This window comes from Nerophis lumbriciformis, linkage group LG38 (assembly GCF_033978685.3).
Source record: "Nerophis lumbriciformis linkage group LG38, RoL_Nlum_v2.1, whole genome shotgun sequence".
Classification (NCBI taxonomy): domain Eukaryota; kingdom Metazoa; phylum Chordata; class Actinopteri; order Syngnathiformes; family Syngnathidae; genus Nerophis; species Nerophis lumbriciformis.
In genome coordinates, this window is record NC_084585.2 from 18,804,393 (window position 1) to 18,824,674 (window position 20,282).

A 20,282-nucleotide genomic window follows, 5' to 3' on the forward strand; every position below is an offset into this window, starting at 1 on the left:
CAGTATATCATAATTGTTTTTAGTTTATTTACGTGTGGAAATGTATTTTTTAAATCAGGCCTATTGTTTCAAAGCTGAACATTTGAGTTTCAAAGACTTAGTTTGATGCAAAACTTGCATATGTAATCTGATTTCAATTGTTTTATTATTTGATATACAGTATTACGTGGATGTGTTGGTGAACATGTGTATGTTGTTGAGTTATCAAAACTGTAAAATGACAGTGGCTTAATTTAATATTGGATGCATAGAATGTGATTACCGAATTGTTGGTGAAAATGTGTTGTTTTTGGTGCTTGGTTGGAGGCACAAGGAGGTGCAGCCATTGTGAGCAGGCTGCAGGTCGTCGCCTGGCAGAGCTCGGATCGCCTTGTGTTGTTATTTCAGGGCCTTTTCTTTTTTGTCCTTTTTCTACCACCTTGGATAACCCACCAAAACAGGGGCGTTTAATGCGCGCCTGGGTGTTCGGAGCCGCACAGCTGCTTGTCATACTTGTGCATGACTAAATATGCACATTGCAGGAGGTGGAGAAATAGTTTGACACTGGGAAAAAAAGGCGCCTGGAACAACGACGCAGACGTCAGAGAGAGACCTCGCCTGCTAGCCAACGCTTGCTGTAACAAAAATTGTTATTGCAAACTAATCGTTGTTTTGCGGGAGGTTTGCATGGACTGCGCGGCAGAGTGGATGGCATGCTGGTGGTAGCTGTTGGACGATCATCGGCTTTTTACTTTTAAACGTCGTGCCTTGGCGCAAAGGAGAGGATTTGCTTTTATTTAAGGTAGCATGACAGGATCCGCAGCGACCTAGCCAAGCCTGCTAATGTTAGCGCCGGAGCTAGCGATGTGTTGGCTGGCGTAAATGTCTGTAGCAATTATCTATCGTGAAGTTGTTGGTTATTTAACACTAAAAACAATATGCTGGGTTCTACTGAAACACATGTATACACTGAATTAATTACATAGGTAGTCAAAATCCAGTCTGGCTAACAGTGCGAAGCTAGCATGCTAACAATTAGCGTGGCTAATGTGTACTCTTGGCTCGTACATTAGCATTTAGCATTAGCTTTCCGAGTAAATTTACGACAAACTAGGGCTCACAAATGAGCCGATTTTAAAGTTTCCTCTCTGTTGCTGTTGTTAAAAAGTTGACTAGGTCTTGTTTTTTTCCCGTAGAAGACAACGACCACACCAGCTCATTTTGTATGTCGGGACACGCTAACTATCGTGTGTTTTGCTAGTTTAGCAGTGTTGTTTAGATACTTCCATCCATTCCCTACCGATTGTCCCTTTAGGGGTCGCGGGGTTTCTGAAGCCTATCTCAGCTGCATTCGGGCGGAAGGCGGGGTACACCCTGGACAAGTCGCCACCTCATCGCAGGGCCAACACAGATAGACAACATTCACACTCACATTCATACCCTAGGGCCAATTTAGTGTTGCCTTACTAGGGTTAATTGTGACCATTTGTTACACTGCAGGCTAATAACATTGTGTCAACCTGACTATCTTCCAGGTCCAGTGACAATGAACGAGCAAGAGGCTGGTGTGGTGTCTTTTGATGAATATGTCCGCCAGAAGGCCAGGAGTGTACCCCAGCACAGGATGAAGGAGTTCCTGGAGTCCCTCTCCAAGGGCCCCGAAGTTCTGCAGGAGTTCAGTCAGCAGGGAGTGGCGACCACCACAGCTATGGTATACCAGGAGCAGACCAACAACTGTGTCTACACGGACAGCACCGAGGTGGCGGGCTCTCTCCTGGAGCTGGCATGCCCAGTAAGATCAACTTTTATCACGTCCTTCCGTCTATTTTCTATTTATCTTGGGATCACAGCCAGCTGACTTGAGGTACACCGTGGGCTTGTTGTCACCAGTCAATCACATTAAGGATGCAAAAAATATGAATCAGGATTTTGTTTCTCAGAATTGAGATTGTGATTCTCTGGGATTATTTTTTTAACGCAAGAACACCACTTTCAGGACCATATGCATTTTATTGTTATCACACCACTAATTTCGCTACCGGGCATGCATTTTAAAGAGGAACCACACTCTTTTTTTAGAATGTTGCCTACTATTTACAATCTTTACGAGAGACAAGAACACATATATATTTTTGTATGCATTCTAACTCTTAAATAAAAGTCCACTTACAATAAAGCCAATGGGAGCCATGACGTCAAAGCAACAACAATACTCTAGTTACGTTTTGTGACCAGATTGGCAACACTAAATTGGCCCTAGTGTGTGAATGTTGTCTGTCCATCTGTGTATGAGGTGGCGACTTGTCCACGGTGTACACAGCCTTACAACCGAATGCAGCTGAGATAGGCTCCAGCACCCTCCGCGACCCCAAAATGGTCAAGCGATAGAAAATGGATGGATGGATGGACCTGAATTTTAACCAAATATCAGCAATATTGTTATTAAAAGCCTAACTGTTGAGGTCTTACATTGACCAGGCGCATTGATCAGAGAGAGGCAACTGCCTTATGCTGCTGTATTGACATCCGCTCGTGAGCTGCTTTCTCTCTGAGCTCGTGAACATTTGTTCTAGATTATAAATCATGCCTTTCACCTTGATAGTAAAATGATGTGGACATAAACTTAGAAGTTGGTCAACTCTGACATTCAACTTAGACCCGGAGGTGGCAAGAAAGACCCCAAAAGACACTGGTTTGCACCCAACCCTTCGCGAGTATTATTAGTCATACTTCATCTAAACAGGAATATATCAACATTCTAATAGTCGGCATCCCAATGAGAGCAGACATTGTACAGTAAGTGATGTTTTAGTATGTTAGTTGGCTCTCATGAAGTCTGCATGAGTTGTATCAATCCATCCATTTTCCACCGCTTGTCCCCGTCGAAGGAAAAAGCGAATGCTCTGATGCGTCTATTAAATGAATGCGCCGGTGTATGCTTCAAATGAGCAAATTACGTAAATAATAGGTTTTCTTTTGAATGTGCTTGTTACTAAATTACATATATACTTACAGGATGTATATAAAACCTTGAAAGAAGTATTTAGATGTTTTTTTAAGCGCTTTATAGGCAGAATAGAGCGACTCTCATTGGCTCCATTGTAAGCGGACTTTTGCTTGCATTTATTTACTAGTTAGAATGCATAAAAAAACTAATACATATGTGTGATTGTCTTTCATAATGATTGTGAATGAAAGGCAAAATTCCAAAACAAGTGCAGTTTCCCTTTTAAGTTTTGAATTTGGTCTGAAGCTTGTCGATCTTTTCACCTTATTTCCTGTACACAACTCGTTCAGACGGCATACCGCCCACCTTTGCGAACACCCTTTCTGGTTTTGAATCAATGTTTGCTTTAAAAATGTGTGTTGAAACACATTACTCAGTTCCAGCTACAATAACACTCCCCTTCTCTCTTTAATTACCATTGTTGGCTCACGACGACAAAAGTTAACAATATAAACAATTGACAAGAGCTGTGGTTGTTGTCTTGAGTTGACATCACAAAGGGCTATACAGTAAAGACCGGAGTGTCCAAAGTACAAAATAAAATGTAATACCAGCAGAGAATAGTAGAAAAACTGAAAACAATCCATCAAGTCAAAAACATTGCATACTTGCTCACTCCACAATACATTCATACATGTAATGAAGTGTGATGGCTTTTCCCACTAGCTGAAGATTGATATTCAGACTCATTGACGGACATGAAGAGTGAGGAGGAAGTGTAGACTGCCATGGTAACAACCATGCAGCAAAATTATTTTGGTAAAACGACAACATTTTTGTGATGCAGCTGTCATTCAAAATAAAATATTTATTCCGAAATGACAGTGTATTAGGAATGTAAAGAGAAACAGTATTAATGATAACTGGGATAAAACGTACGGTTAGTATTACTGTTTATAAATTAAAATTACAGAAATAACATAATAACAGCACTTTGATAACATCTTAAATGCTTAGATGAAAACAAGAGACATTAACATGTTTCCCCATAAGGAACCAACAAACACCGATTAGGGCTACTGGTGTATTTTAGAAAGAAATTTATATTTGCGACAACACCCCGATGCAGATATATTTTAATGTGCCTTTGTTATGACCGTTTGCTCTTCTGAAGGGCAGAGCACATGGAATTCTCTTTGGGTCAACCCCGCCACTTGCGTGTTCACATAGGCTTCTTTAACGCACAGCGACGCAATACAACACGCTTTTTAAAAGAATATGACTCTATCGTGCGTAGTTCTCGACTCCCGAGTGAATTATTGCTTTGTTCACCGACTGCATTAGGCTATCGGTGAGTGACTACTTTATCTACACATGCGCCACTTTGTTTGAGAACCTATATTTCTCCTTGTAGGGATTTTATCACTAATCTTATATGTTTATGTTGTTCAGTTCTGTTAGCAACTTGGCACAGCAGCTAGCAATAGCTCATCTCTGCTGCTAGCTGTGTCAAATGTTTAGCTACTCCTCAGCTTGGAAGTGCCTCTCCCTGTAGCCCGTGCAGACTGACCTAGTGCAGCGGCTAGGTGACTGAAGAGTAGTTTCAAACTACAGAGCCAGCCAGCGGCCTTCACCTCAGTGAGTGAGTAGACACTCCAACAATCGGCTATAAACCTAACGTGATTGAACAAAATTAACAAAAACATGCTTTGAAATAGCCCTGCGATGAGGTGGCGACTTGTCTAGGGTGCTTCCGCCTGAAGCAGCTGAGATAGGCTCCAGCACCCCCCGCAACCCGAACGGGACAAGCGGTAGAAAATGGATGGATGGATGCTTTGAAATAGTAACTGCTAACCAATTACTTTATTAGAAAAAGCAACACGTTACGTTAGTACTTACAACAAAAAGTAATCTGAGTACTCTCAACGCTGGTTATTCAGCCATAAAAGACTTAGGAAAACCTAAGCATTTTGCACGTTTTGTTTAAGATACCGATGTATATCGCCATTTGGCCTAAAAATACCCTAACCTGAGTCCAAACTTATATAAACATTACTGTCTGAGCAACTATTTTGTTTAATCATGCACATTGAACCTACAAGCTGTGCTCTCATAGTACTGAGTAATCAATTTCTACATAGATGTTTTTTATGGTGCGTTCAGACTGCTGAACAGAATAGGATGCCACAACGTCGCCAGAACACTGTCAGTGAAGCACAAGAAACAAAAAACATTCAACTTCTAACAGTGTGTCAATGTATTTTAGTTATTTAAAAAAAATAGATTCCAGTGTGTGTATACCGTATTTTTCGGAGTATAAGTCGCTCCGGAGCTTAAGACGCACCAGCCGAAAATGCATAATAAAGAAGGAAAAAAACATATAAGTCGCACTTGAGTATAAGTTGCATTTTTTGGGGGAAATTTATTTGATAAAACCCAACACCAAGAATAGACATTTGAAAGGCAATTTAAGATAAATAAAGAATAGTGAACAACAGGCTGAATAAGTGTACGTTATATGACGCATAAATAACCAACTGAGAACGTGCCTGGTATGTTAACGTAACATATTATGGTAAGAGTCATTCAAATAACTATAACATATAGAACATGCTATACGTTTACCAAACAATGTGTCACTCCTACTCGCTAAATCCGATGAAATCTCATACGTCTATTCTCTTACGTGAATGAGCTAAATAATATTATTTGATATTTTACGGTAATGTGTTAATAATTTCACACATAAGTCGCTCCTGAGTATAAGTCGCACCCCCGGCCAAACTATGAAAAAAACTGCGACTTATAGTCCGAAAAATACGTAGTTACTTTTTGAGCACATTCAACAATACAGCAGTAATAATGATAACAATGACATAACATTTTCATATGGTTGCATGCCTACATTGCATATTAGTGTAAATTGATTCTTGTGCGGCTCTAATTTACACTCACATTCAGACTAATGGACAATTCAGAGTTTCTAATTAGACCGAACACTGCATGTTTTTGCAATGTGGGAGGACTTTTTATTCAATAAATTAAGTTTCATTGTATCTGCTATCTTAGTTACCGGTTGTGCTGCTTATGACAGATTCAGATAACCTCAGCAGATATTTCACCTCAGCTTTCTCTGCATTCATAACCTGAACAGCAGCTTCAAGTGCAGGTATGCACTTGAAGCTGCAGCTCAGGAGTCATTATTAATCCATACTAATGACTCCTGAGTCATTAGTATGGATTACTATAAACAAAAACACACATGTTCCCCGATTAATAACGTGTGCGATTAAAACAAAAACAATGATTATAGAAAACAAACATTTGGTAAAATAATACATCTCTGAGTGTGTCGAGCAAAACAGTGTTTCCCATAGAACTGCTTTGTGGGTGCAGGGGTAGCGTCAAGATGATATTATATAAATAGCATAATTAGCTTGATTTTTTTTTTTAAGTCTAAAAAAAGTTGTACATATTAAAACAAATGTTTCTATTAATTCATTTTTAGTATGACATATTTTTTTCTTATTACATTATAGCTTTTTGTTACATAAAAAAAAGAGGGTTCATTTTATTTTTATTTCCACAATGCAACACGAGCACATAGATAAAACACAAATAATTTTCGAGCCGCACTTTGGGCCCCACTGATTTATTTACATGTATTATTCTGCCCTCCCTGAATGTTGCAATTTAGTTATGCAGGTAGGTAAACAATAATTGAAAAAAAAAAAATCTTAAAAAAGAAAAAAACTATTTTTTTAATGTGTAATTATATAATTTGTGGGGGCTCAAATGTATTTGTGGCGGCCCACCACAAATAAATGAAACTCTGCAAAAGCTTTTTGTGAAGGCAAAGTTTCTAATACAGCTCTTTTGAGCTTAGTGTACCTTCTTTTTAGTGACCAGGAACCTTTTTTTTGTACGGACTTGTTGATCTTTCATGCTCCTTCTCTGTGTCAGGTTCAAATCCAAGGGCAGCCGGTTCTGCAGATGACTGCATCCTCTCAGCAGGACCTGCAGGGGCTTGTGTCCCAGGAAGAGCTCACAGAGGAGCAGAAACAGCAGGTACGCTTTCAAAATAAAAGTACAGTGGCACTTTCTAGGGCAAACAGAATGAAGTTTAAAAAGATGTTAACCATGGTTTATTAAAACTATAATTAAATTACTCACTCCTTCATTTGTGGTGGAGAATTTGCCCTTAGTACGTGGAGATTTTATGCGCCGCACACTGAACATTTAACCGTGACAATATGAACATTTCATATCACAGTTATCATTATCACTGTATTGTTGAATGTGCTCAAAAAGTACTGTACACAGCAAGTTGTATTTAAAAAAAATTAAATACAATAGTCCTGTGGAGAATGCTTCGAGAGTATGGGGTACCTGACCACCTGATTGTAGTATTCCGCTCCCTGCTTGATTGGAGTCAGAGCTTGTTCTGCATTGCCGGCAGTAAGTCTGACCCGTTTCCAGTGAAGGTTGGAATCCGCCAGAGTTGGCTTTTGTCTCCGATTCTGTTCGCAATATTTACGGACAGAATTTGTTGGCGTAGACAAGATATTGAGGGGATCCGGTTTAGTGGCTGCAGGATTAGGTCTGTGCTTTTTGCAGATGATGTGGTCCTGCTGGCTTCATCTGGCCAGGATCTTCAGCTCTTGCTGGATTGGTTGGCAGCCGAGTGTGAAGCGACTGGGATGAGAATCAGCATCTCCGAATCCGAGTCCATGGTTCTCGCCAGAACAATTGTGGAGTGCCATCTCCGTTTTGGGGAGGAGATCTTGCCCCAAGTGGAGGAGTTTGAGTACCTTTGAGTCTTGTTCACGAGTGAGGGAAAAGTGGATTGTGAGATCAACAAGCGGATCGGGGCGGCATCTGCAGTGATGCAGACCCTGTATCGATTAATCATGGTGAAGAAGGAGCTGAGCCGGAAGGCAAAGCTCTCAATTTACTGGTAGATTTACATACCTATCCTCACCTACGGTTATGAGCTTTGGGTTATGACCGAAAGGACAAGATCACGGGTAGAAGCGACCCAAATTATTTTCCTGCGCTGGGTGCCGGAGCTTAGAGATAGGGTGAGAAGCTCAGTCATTTGGGAGGAGCTCAGAGTAAAGCCGCTGCTCCTCTACAACAAGAGGCACCGGATGAGGTAGTTTGGTCATCTGATTAGGATGCCCCCTCGGATGCCTTCCTTGGGGAGGTGTTTAGGGCACGTCCGACCAGCAGGAAGCCACGTGGAACAGATTGGGGAGACTATGTCTCCTAGCTGGCCTGGGAACGCCTCAGGATCCCCCCCGGGAGGCGCTGGACCAAGTGGCAAGGGAGAGGGAAGCCTGGGGTTCTCTGCTTAGGCTGCTACCCCCGCGACCTAACCTCAGATAAGCGGAAGAAGTTGGATGGATTGATAAATACAATAAATAAATAGCCACACAATATACTTTCTTGGCAGAAAAACATGTTATATAATATTATTGTTCAGGCTACTTAAGAGCCCTTTTATTTTTATTTGAGTGTTTAAATATGTTTATCTTCTTTCGTTTTAATTTGTAAATTGTGTAGTTTTTTGTATAGTAAAGAAAAAACGTATGTTGCGTTTGTCACGGTTTGTGATTTCACGCAAATTCACTTTCTGTTGTCATATTGCTTTCAGTACTGATCGATCTCTCTGTCCAAGAAAGCACAGCCTGTAGGTTTAATGTGCACAATTGAATAGCTTAGTTGCACATACAGTAATGTGTTCAAATAAATTTAGGTTGGGGAACATAATTTTTAATGCCAAAAGACAATGTCACTTGTATTCATGTTAGCATTTAATCTAGCTAGTGCTAGCTTGCTTCTCCAGTATATGAGCAGTGTCACCGTTCCGTGAGTTTATCAGTGTTATAAATTACAGTTTTATGATAATTTTAATTTAAAACAGTGGTACTCACCGTGGGAAGTTTTACTGCGGTTTATCATTATATCGTTTATCGTTACATACCTGCACATGAGCAAAAAGAAGCTTTTGCCTGCGAGGCAAGTGTCTTCACATTTAGACTTAATATTTATTACCCTATTGTACTGATCGCAGGTGGTTCTTATCACACTTTTCCTCTTTGCCATTACTTGTACGCTCTTGTGGTGGTATTACAAAAAGTAAAAGAAAAAGCTGAACACCCTTGTAGAGTGATGCTTGCTCATATTAAATTTCAATTGATGACACGTTTCAGTTTTTGTGCAAATTAAGTTTTCCGCGTTAACAGGGCTGTACGCTTAGCTTTTTCACTAGTAGCACCGGTGCTACTAAATGGGAAAAAAATATATAGGACATAATTTTTTGTAGTACAGAAAAAATGTAGTAGCAATATGAAATGTGTTAAATATCACAATTTCATTATTATCACTCAAACAACGGACACATGTGCACTCATGCATATACCGTATTTTTCGGATTATAAATCGCTCCGTAGTAGGGCTGCAACTAACAACTAATTTGATAATCGATTAATCTGTCGATTATTACCTCGATTAATAATCGGATAAAAGAGACAAACTACATTTCTATCCTTTCCAGTATTTTATTGAAAAAAAACAGCATACTGGCACCATACCTATTTTGATTATTGTTTCTCAGCTGTTTGTAAATGTTGCAGTAGCCTCTGCGCATGCGCATAGCATAGATCCAACGAATCGATGACTAAATTAATCGCCAACTATTTTTATAATCGAATTTAATCGATTAGTTGTTGCAGTCCTACTCCGGAGTATACGTTGCACTGGCCGAAAATGCATAATAAAGAAGGAAAAAAACATATTTACGTCGCACTCGAGTATAAGTCGCATTTTTGGGGGAATTTTATTTGATAAAATCCAACACCAAGAATAGACATTTGAAAGGCAATTTAAAATAAATAAAGAATAGTGATCAACAGGCTGAATAAGTGTACATTATATGACGCACAAATAACCAACTGGGAACGTGCCTGGTATGTTAACGTAACATATTATGGTAAAAGTCATTCAAATAACTATAACATATAGAACATGCTATACGTTTACCAAACAATCTGTCACTCCTGATTGCTAAATCCCATGAAATCTTCTTCCTCGTTGTCGCTCCTGGTATGCGCCGCTCCCTTTCTTTCTGCTGCTCGATCGCCGTTTTCTGCTGCATATTTCACTACGTCCAGTTTGTAATCTGCAGTATATGATTTCTTTTTCGGTGCCATTTTTGTTCAGCCCTTCTTAGTTTTTATAAGTTACCGCCAATGTTGAAATAATCCATTTTAATAGCTACGAACGTAGCAGCAGTTAGCATCCCATGACCCACAATGCACTTCTGCCATGACGCACAATGCACTTCTGCCATGACCCGCCACCGCCGAATTCTTATTGGTTGACGTGTGTGTGACGATTGCTGACATTTGCTTCGTCTCTTACGCGAATGAGATAAATAATATTATTTAATATTTTACGGTAATGTGTTAATAATTTCACACATAAGTCGCTTCGGAGTATATGTCGCACCCCCGGCCAAACTATGAAAAAAACTGCGACCTATAATCCGAAAAATACGGTAAACACAATGCTATCATAAGGCTTACTGTTATGCTCAATTAAAAACCGAGAACATCCCTAAACTGTGCTCTTATTGTCGCTAACTCAAGTGTAGGGCTGGGCGATATGGACCTAAACTCATATCCTGATATAGTTTGGCCCATAAACTAACCCATACATGGAAATATCCGTTGACGTAACTAAAAAAGTAAACAAAAACAGGTACCGACAAGTAAGAAAAGTAGGTTTTGTGTAATAGGATCCCAACTTAAGAGGTGTTTTGAGATAATAAAAAAGAAAAGACTTGAAAATAATATAAGAAAAGTCTACTATATTCTCCAATCTTATTTAAAAAACATTTAGCTATGCTCAATTCTTCAGCTAACAAAAATATAAAATAACAAAATTTAAGATAAAGTGTCCAGGTTTAATAGGACATGTTTAAACGTCAGCAGCAACATGAAAATAATTTACCTTTAATAATGGTGTTTTTATAGGCAAACATTATAGGACATACACACAAAGATTTGTGCCAGCAAACACCAACTTGCCAACTGCTTCAAGATGCTGTGTGACTGGCTGTGTTCGGAAAAGTCGTTTTTTAAAGTCAATATTTGTAGTTACTTGTTACTTGACCAAAAATGTGATTGAATTACTCTTTAATAAATGCAATTAATTACTAGGGAAAGTAATTATTGCATTACTAAAAAAAAACGTCAAATATCCGGCATCATGCCGTTGAGACAAGTGTTATGAAAGCATTGTGTGTGTGTGTGTGTGTGTGTGTGTGTGTGTGTGTGTGTGTGTGTGTGTGTGTGTGTGTGTGTGTGTGTGTGTGTGTGTGTGTGTGTGTGTGTGTGTGTGTGTGTGTGTGTGTGTGTGTGTGTGTGTGTGTGTGTGTGTGTGTGTGTGTGTGTGTGTGTGTGTGGGCATGCGCGCGCCTGCGTGCCTTTTATAAAAGGAGGTGCCTGTTGTCTATTGACGTGAGATGTCAGCGAATCCAACTTGAGATGTTTTTGTTAGCTTAGGCTTGCAGTGGCAGTTTCTCTGAGGGCAGCTCTTTTGAATCTTTCACTGGTTTGTGTTACCTCTGCTTAATAAATAGATTGAATGTGCTTCCATGGCTGTATGTTCTTGTCAACAAACAGGGTATTATTTAAATGGCAACTTTGTCACTTCAATCATTTATTTGTTGTTTAATATTCCTTTGACCGAAGTAGTTACTAGCACAAAGTGTAGTTTGTGTTAAGTTTTAAGATGGTGACAAAAAAGTTTTTTACTGACTAGTTCCTCCAACTAAGATCTTCTTTCTTCCATGTTGGGAAGTATAAGTCAGTCTGAGTTTGTGAAGAAGCGGGGCTCCCCTCTGTGCATGGCGCAGGAGGAAGGGACACACACACAGCTCTCAGCCCGCACAGAGTGATCAGTACTTCCGAGTCAATCACTTGTCCATTTGGTTATGGTTATGAGTTTATTTCAAACATGCTATACAGGTGGGTGGACATTTTACTCTAGGTTGATCAAATTTGGATGGATTTCTTTTAGGAGCAAAATGCGATGAAAGGGTTTAAATCCCTTTTCGCATATGTGCTACAGTTTTTTTTTTTTTAAGCCGCACGGTCTATTTTTAGTCGCATTTGCGAGTAAATTTGTTGCACTGTACAACCCTGGTTAACGGAATAACTGTATTTGCCAATTAAAACAGACTCTACTATTAAACATAGGAAGTCACGTGAATTGACGCAATGTGATGGTAATACTGTCATCGTAAAGACCTGTTTAAGGGGACTTGTGCACCTCCTCACAAACATTCATCACCTGCTCCCTCCAAAAAAAACCTTTTCACTCACCTTGGGGTAAGACGTTACCGTTTTCATGTTGACATTTAAGCGAGCAAGCTGGCGCCAGTCGGTCTGTGAGTTTATCAAAGTGCAATTATCAATCACGTTTTTTTCAGAATTTTAATTTAAAATGGTACCTAATTTCCAGGTTACGATGTTTATTTGAATACTAATCATTGGGAGTTTTACAGCGGATATCAACAATACCGTATATCATTACATGCCTTGTATGGATCCTTGGATTTCTCACACAGTACTAGGGATGTCCCGATCCGATATTTGGATCAGATCGGCCGCCGATATTTGCCAAAAAATGCGTATCGGCAAGGCATGGGAAAATGCCGATCCAGATCCAGTTTAAAAAAAAAACTCAGGTCCGTGTTTTCCAACGCAGCGATTTAAATAATACATTCCACTTTTCTGCTGCTCCCTAATTTCCGTTCCCCATTTTCCAGCACACCTTCAACACATCCACAGGTCTGTGGATTCCATACTTGCCAACCCTCCCGGATTTTCCGGGAGACTCCCGAAATTCAGCGCGTCTCCCGAAAACCTCCCGGGACAAATTTTCTCCCGAAAATCTCCCGAAATTCAGGCGGAGCTGGAGGCCACGTCCCCTCCAGCTCCATGCGGACCTGAGTGACGTGTTGACAGCCTGTTCACACGTCCGCTTTCCCATAATATAAACAGCTAATGATCGAGGGCGAGTTCTTGGTTTCTTATGTGGGTTTATTGTTAGGCAGTTTCATTAACGTCCTCCCAGCGCGGTAACAACACACAACAACAGCAGTCAAGTTTTGTCTACTGTAAAGCAGTTCGTCTGCCGTAAACAGCAATGTTGTGACACTTTTAAACAGGACAATACTGCCATCTACTGTACATGCATATGTGACCCACCCATAATGTGTCACATTTTTGTGTTGATTTATTTATTTTATTTTGTGGTTTGAATTCGTTTTTGGAGCTGTCATTACACATTTATCAGTATTCACATCGGTCAGTAGGGGGCAGTAGGGCGTTTCTTCCCAATTGAATGCTATCACCTGCAGACCGGAAGTGTCTTGTCATTCTGATGAGCGCGACCAGTCCGTGAACAATTGAAACGTCCTGTGTGCTTTTTCCTCCTGTATAACAGGTTAGTTTTGGTGAATCAACTCACTGAATAATATCCATGTGATCTTTATAAGTTTAAGTACCGGTACACATTCTGATGGTGGAGCCTAACTCTAAAGTGTTTGTGAGTTGTAGTTTGTATTTGTGAATGAATCCAGTGCACAGCTGCAGTAATCAATACAAAAAGGTGACATGAGTGCGCAGTGTTTATATAGGAACTTCTGATCCTAATTCAGACTCCCAAATTAGAGCTCCCGTTTTCTTATTGATTTTATAATGTATATTTTTATAATGTGTGTGTTCTGAAATAGTGACAGAGAATAGAACAAGGATGGACAATTCAACCCTTAACTCAACAATGAGTAGATGAGTGTTATGTGTGTGTATATGTGTAAATAAATGAACACTGAAATTCAAGTATTTATTTTATTTATTTATATATATGTAATAAAATATATATATATATATATATATATATATATATATATATATGTATATGTGTGTAATATATATATATGTAATAATATATATATATATATATATATATATATGTGTAATAAAATATATATATATATATATATATATATATATAGCTAGAATTCACTGAAAGTAAAGTATTTCTTATATAATATATATATCTTAACCACGCCCCCAACCACGTCCCCCACCCCCACTCCCCACCTCCCGAAATCGGAGGTCTCAAGGTTGGCAAGTATTGTGGATTCTCACGCAGTTGCTTTTAGCGGCTGGCATTACACGACAGGCTCTTCTCACTCTTTCCTGTGTCTCCTTCTCACAGACAGCAAGTGCACCTTCTTACACACGTCACATACTGTCACGTCATACGTCTCATACGTATACGCCCTCTCCCAGCAGAGAGGTAGCAGCATGGCTAACGTTAGCTGTGATGCTAGCGCAGCCGTGCGAGCAACGTTCCCTCTATGGTGCTTGCCTGTGCAATTGCGCACTGCTCAAGCGTCCTATGCGCACGGCAAATCTATGCCACGCACAAATTCAAATACAAAAATAAGCGCATAACAATTTTCGACACGACACGGACACGACAGAGAAAACCGTTTTCGTCATCATTGTTCAAATATTGTAACGTCTGTCGAGACGCTTTGAGGACATGAATTCCATCCATCACTTTACTGAGCAAAACTCTTTATTGTCGGCCATAAACATAACCAAAACATTAGTAAAAAAATGATATCTAGCAAAACTGGTCATTTTCTGCAGTACAAACCAGACCAAAAGCAACTTTGTTATATCAACAGCAGCCGCTCGCTCTTTCTCACTTGCCCCAACACATGCACATATGGCACTTTTAGCCAGTGATGCAGTTACAGCCACACAAAAAGTCGGACAACTCCAACACCACACATAAAGTGTCATTCCAGGTCGTTACACTACGATTTACCAATCAAATGTGTGCTTATTCTAATGTCATTTATTAGGAATCTTAATTTATAAATATTAATCATGAAATGTTGTTAGTATATTAAATAAATACTAATAAAAATATATTTTTTACAAACAGGAAGTTGCAGGAATGTACACATGATCCCCTGCTTACATCTCATTGTGCAACATGTGAATGTTTTAATGGGAAGTAAATGCAATGTCTGAAAGGGGTACAAGTTATTTCCAAAGCAGGACCTCCACCCAGACAAACAATACAAGTACACAGTTCATGAAAAACAATATTTTTTGTTATTGTCATTGTAAGTGGGCCTAAACACTTATATTAGAAAATAATCTCATGGAAATGACTGCTGTCATTTGATTATAATAATAAGAGAATGTTGTCTGTCTATCTGTGTTGGCTCTGCAATGAGGTGGGAACTTGTCCAGGGTGTACCCCGCCTTCCACCCGAATGCAGCTGAGATAGGCTCCAGCACCCCCCGCGACCCCGAAAGGGACAAGCGGTAGAAAATGGATGGATGGATGGAAATTGAACTTGTTATTTAGTCAGGTTTGGGACAGGTGTGCTGCTGGTGTAGCCACTGTGTGCACGTCTGATGTTGCTCACATGGGCTCCACTGAATGCTCAGGGAGTTTTTGCGTTTGCTCACACAAATGAAAATTAGAGGGAACATTGCGTGCGAGTGGTAATACGAATGAAGGAAGAATTAATTAATTCCCCAAAAAACAGCGGGGGGTCCATCGTCTGGCGGTGGTTTGGCTTTAAGTGGGAATATGTCGAACAGACAACCATAATTTGTCAAGTGTAGAGCAAAAGCGTTGCTATAAAAAGTAGCATTACTGCTAATATGTAGCATCATTTGAAAAGTCCCCTGCTAGAGAATGAAGAGTGTTTGAAACTCTGCACGTCAATATCTTCATTCGCTGCCACACGCCCACACCATCAAAATGCCGAGGCAAACATTTCCAGATCAACACCGTATGAAAAAAATAGTGATTTTTTTAGTTGTGATTTCTTTCTCTGCATGAAAGTTTAAAAGTAGCATATATTTATGCAGTATGAAGAAGAATGTTTTAATGTAGACACATAGAATCATCATACTGCTGTGATTATATGCATCAAGTGTTAATTCAAGGCTAAGGCAAAATATCGAGAGATATAGTGTATCGCGATATGGCCTTAAACTATCGCGATATTAAAAAAAGGCCATATCGCCCAGCCCTAGTTCAATAATGCCATTTCTGTTTGTCATGTATAATTTTGTCTATTTTGTGTTTATCCTTGAATAAACAGGTCAGTTTCTTATTACTAACCATTGTGTATTATTCAAACTCCCCTAATTCAGCTAGCTAGAGTCAAGAGTACTAAAACCCTTTTCAACATTAATCTGACAACTAAGTAGGCTCAATAACTTTAAACTTTAATACATGCTCGGATCGGCCAGTATCGGTATTGGATCGGAAGTGCAAAAACAACATCGGTATCGGATCGGAAGTGCAAAAACCTGGATCGGGCCATCCCTACACAGTACGCATTACAAATTAAGGACAGGTTGTGTAACTGCCTTGCGTTTGGCGTCTGCTTGGTCAACAATCACAGTGCAGCCCATTTTTTGGCTAACTGGACTTATAAAGAGAGCAATTGTGTCAAAAGGAAGCCAGCAGCTTGAAAACCCTCTTTTGTATAACGTTGCCTGTTTCGTCCACTTGGCCTTACTGTTGACATGTCATTGTTTTGTTGAGCTAGCTTAGCATATATGACCTACATTAGACTGGTTTTAGCATATTTGATGTTAACGTATAAAAGTAACCGTGGCAGCCTCCAGTTTTTCTGTACACTACATTTTTATTATGTATTGGAAAAATACTTATGCGAAATTTGCATGTTTTATTAGGAAAGTCATCACAAATTTTTACAGCCACTCGCTCTACCAAAAATTAACCTAACTGTGACATTAAAACAGAGTTGCGTACTGTTACACCCCTAATATTCGCCTATCCCACATACATATTATTGCTTACCAAGCCTAATGTGTTTCTACAGATTCAAGCACATCTGGTTGCAGCTGTAGGTGGAGAGCAACAGATTCAGTTGTCAAGTGGTCACCAGATCCAGCTGCAAGGTACACAGCAGATACAACTAGCAGACGGCCAACATATTCAGCTAGAAGCCGGCCAACAGATCCAGCTACAGGATGGACAGCAGATCCAGATACAAGATGGGCAACAGATCCAGCAAATCCACTTACAAGATGGACAGCAGATTCAGCAGATACAGCTACAAGATGGGCAGCAGATCCAGCTGCCAGGTGGCCAACAAATTCAGTTCCAAGATGGGCAGCAGATCCAGCTACAAGACGGGCAGCAGATCCAGCAGATCCGACTACAAGACGGACAGCAGATCCAGCAAATCCGAATACAAGATGGACAGCAGATTCAGCAAATTCGACTACAAGACGGACAGCAGATCCAGCAAATCCGACTGCAAGACGGACAGCAGATCCAGCAAATCCGACTGCAAGACGGACAGCAGATCCAGCAAATCCGACTGCAAGACGGAGAGCAGATCCAGCAAATCCGACTGCAAGATGGAGAGGAGATCCAGCAAATCCGACTGCAAGACGGAGAGGAGATCCAGCAAATCCGACTACAAGACGGGGAGGAGATCCAGCAAATCCGACTACAAGACGGGGAGGAGATCCAGCAAATCCGACTACAAGACGGGGAGGAGATCCAGCAAATCCGACTACAAGACGGGGAGGAGATTCAGCAAATCCGAGTACAAGACGGAGAGCAGATCCAGCAGATCCAGCTACAAGACGGACAGCAGATCCAACAAATTCAGCTACAGGGTGGTCAACACATCCAGCTCCCAGGCGGACAACAGATCCAACTACAAGATGGACAACAGATTCAGTTAATGGGAGGACAGCAGATCCAACTACAAGGAGGACAGCAGATTCAGCTACCAGACGGACAACAGATCCACATCCAAACCATAGAGGCCATATCTTCTTCCCAGCAACAGAACTCTCCTAGGGAGACTGAGAGGCGGTCCAATACAGTCTCCTCTGTCCTTCCTCCTGTCAAGAAGCGCAAGGTTGACGCTCCCTTGACAGTGTCCTACACTGTCCCGCAGCGGCAGCAAGTGGCCACGGTCATTGCCATCCCTCAAGGCCAGCAGCAAAGCTACGTGTCCCTGAGGCCTGATTTGCTCACCGTCGACAGCGCTCAGCTATACAGCGCCACGGGGACAATCACGGGCCCCACTGGGGAAACGTGGACAATACCCGTGTACTCCACCGCGCAGCAGCAAGGCGTAACTCACATTGCCATACCACAGGAGACGTACAACACGGTGCAAATAGCCGCCGCCAACAGCAAGCCCGGGTCCTCGGTGAGGTCTGTGGATACGTCAAGCGGGACGCAGGAAGAAATAGTACAGACGCTCTTTCCTGCACAGTTTATGAATGGAAACATTCACATCCCGGTAGCTGTGCAGACCGTCGGAGGGACATACAATACAACGCAGTCGGTACACCTGTGGGACCCCAGTCAGACACAGAGCCAAGAAGACGGACATGAACAACAACTGCAGCTTCAGGTGAGCTCTATCACCCCCACCTAACAAACATACATCATGCACTTTTGAAGGTACAGCACACCTGCATCGTCTTATATTCGAGGCATAGATGCAAAAACCCAAGCGAGTGAGATCTTTTCTTCCTGTCATTCACACATGCACCCACTGGTAACTTAAAGAGATGCAGACACGACACAGAAAAGTGTTGGACAAGTTCGAAAACAGAGGAGTTATTATGCTAATTTGAAGATAATAAAAACAACTGTCCAGTAGCTCAGACATAATATATATATATTTTTATATAACTGACTTTAAAAGCAATTTTACTTTGACTTTGTCTTAAAATATTTTTCCAAAACTGGTTTTGAAACAGAATTGTTGTCCTTTATTTGGGTCATCTCATATTGTGGTCAATATGGTCATGGCAATGAAAAGTAACGGCACAAGTAACTCATGTGAAATGATTTTGCAGGCCCAAGGAGAGGCAGATGGTAATGCTGAACCCACCACAGAAATTCTGGTTCCAGTCTCTCTGAAGCCAGAAGAAGGCCTGGAGGTGTGGCGCCTTTGGGTAAAGCGGAAAAACATAGAGCTAATCAAGCAGGACAGGACAAAGCTTGCACCCATTGGTCGTAAGTCTGCTTGTAGCCATGTGACATATTTAACACAGCTGGGCTATGTTGCTAGAGCAGGCGTGTGCGTGTTGGTGTCGGGGATCGCTCCCTGTAACAGCGGGAACGAACATATGTCTAACAAGTATTTTTCTTTGACTTTATTATTGATAAGTTGACTAATCGGATTACGACTATTCAGTGGCTAATTTAGTCATTGGCTTTTAAATTCATGTGCATGTGCTAAATACCAATAAAGATGACTTAATTCAGAAATATTTATTTATACTGTAACAGTGTTGCTAATCATGGTTTTACAAAAGTAAAAACAACTTTCAAACTTTTGTCCATTTAAACGCAAGGGCAGGCATAGTGATAATAAAACAAGCAATCATACCGCGCAGCAGCAATAACAAACGACAAAACACCAAAGCTATCTCTTCCTCAAAATGAAAAGAGTATTGTGTGATGATGTGTTAAGAATACGGACGTAACAATATTAAAATGTCATATCACGGTTATCTTGACCAAAATTATTACGTTTATCATTATAACGGTATTGTTGAATGTGCTCAAAATACTTATACACAAAAATGTTTTTTGTAAATAACTCTATCTGTGTTGGCCCTGCGATGAGGTGGCGACTTGTCCAGGGTGTACCCCGCCTTCCGCCCGATTGTAGCTGAGATAGGCTCCAGCGCCCCCCGCGACCCCGAAGGGAATAAGCGGTAGAAAATGGATGGATGGAACTAAAATAAACACATTGTTAGAAAAGTTTTGTGTTTCTTACGCTTCACTGCTAGTGTTTTAGGCTTAGTATTTTATCTGTTTTAATGGCTAAGCTTTTATTGTTTTAAATACTGGTTTGTACTGCAGCACTTTAAGATTTATTTAAATGAAAAGTGCATAACAAATACAATCTATTATTATTTCTGGCGGGCGTTGTGGCCTCCTACTCTGTTCCACTGTCATTGAACGCACTGTAAAAACACCTCCGTCTTGTATTCCTCTGAGTATAGAAGGATCACTCCATTCGAGAGCAGAGCTTGTAGGTTCAATGTGCACAATTGAATATCTTAGTTGCTCAGACAGTAATGTGTTTATATAAGTTTAGATTGTGGTATGTCATTTTTTATGGAATGGACTGATATTTGATCATTGCGCAAGTAAAGCAAAATTTAGTTTTCAGCACAAACATATTCAAGATTATACAAATATTGTATAGGGTTACAGAACATGA

The 20,282-nt window shown here is 40.5% G+C and overlaps 1 protein-coding gene across 3 annotated transcripts in view; it reads left to right on the top strand.

Moving 5' to 3' along the window:
* The first annotated feature begins 314 nt into the window (after positions 1–314).
* The window catches only part of LOC133578101 (transcriptional regulator QRICH1-like), a 32,412-nt gene continuing 12,444 nt past the window's right edge, over positions 315–20,282 (top strand). The window contains exons 1-5 of one of the 3 annotated variants that reach the window (XM_061932273.2): positions 315–616; positions 1,515–1,771; positions 6,890–6,994; positions 16,893–18,452; positions 18,904–19,063. In XM_061932273.2, the coding sequence (XP_061788257.2) occupies positions 499–616; positions 1,515–1,771; positions 6,890–6,994; positions 16,893–18,452; positions 18,904–19,063 (2,200 nt within the window). In that variant the 5' untranslated portion in view covers positions 315–498. The other 2 variants (XM_061932274.2, XM_061932275.2) reach the window with 2 other exon arrangements.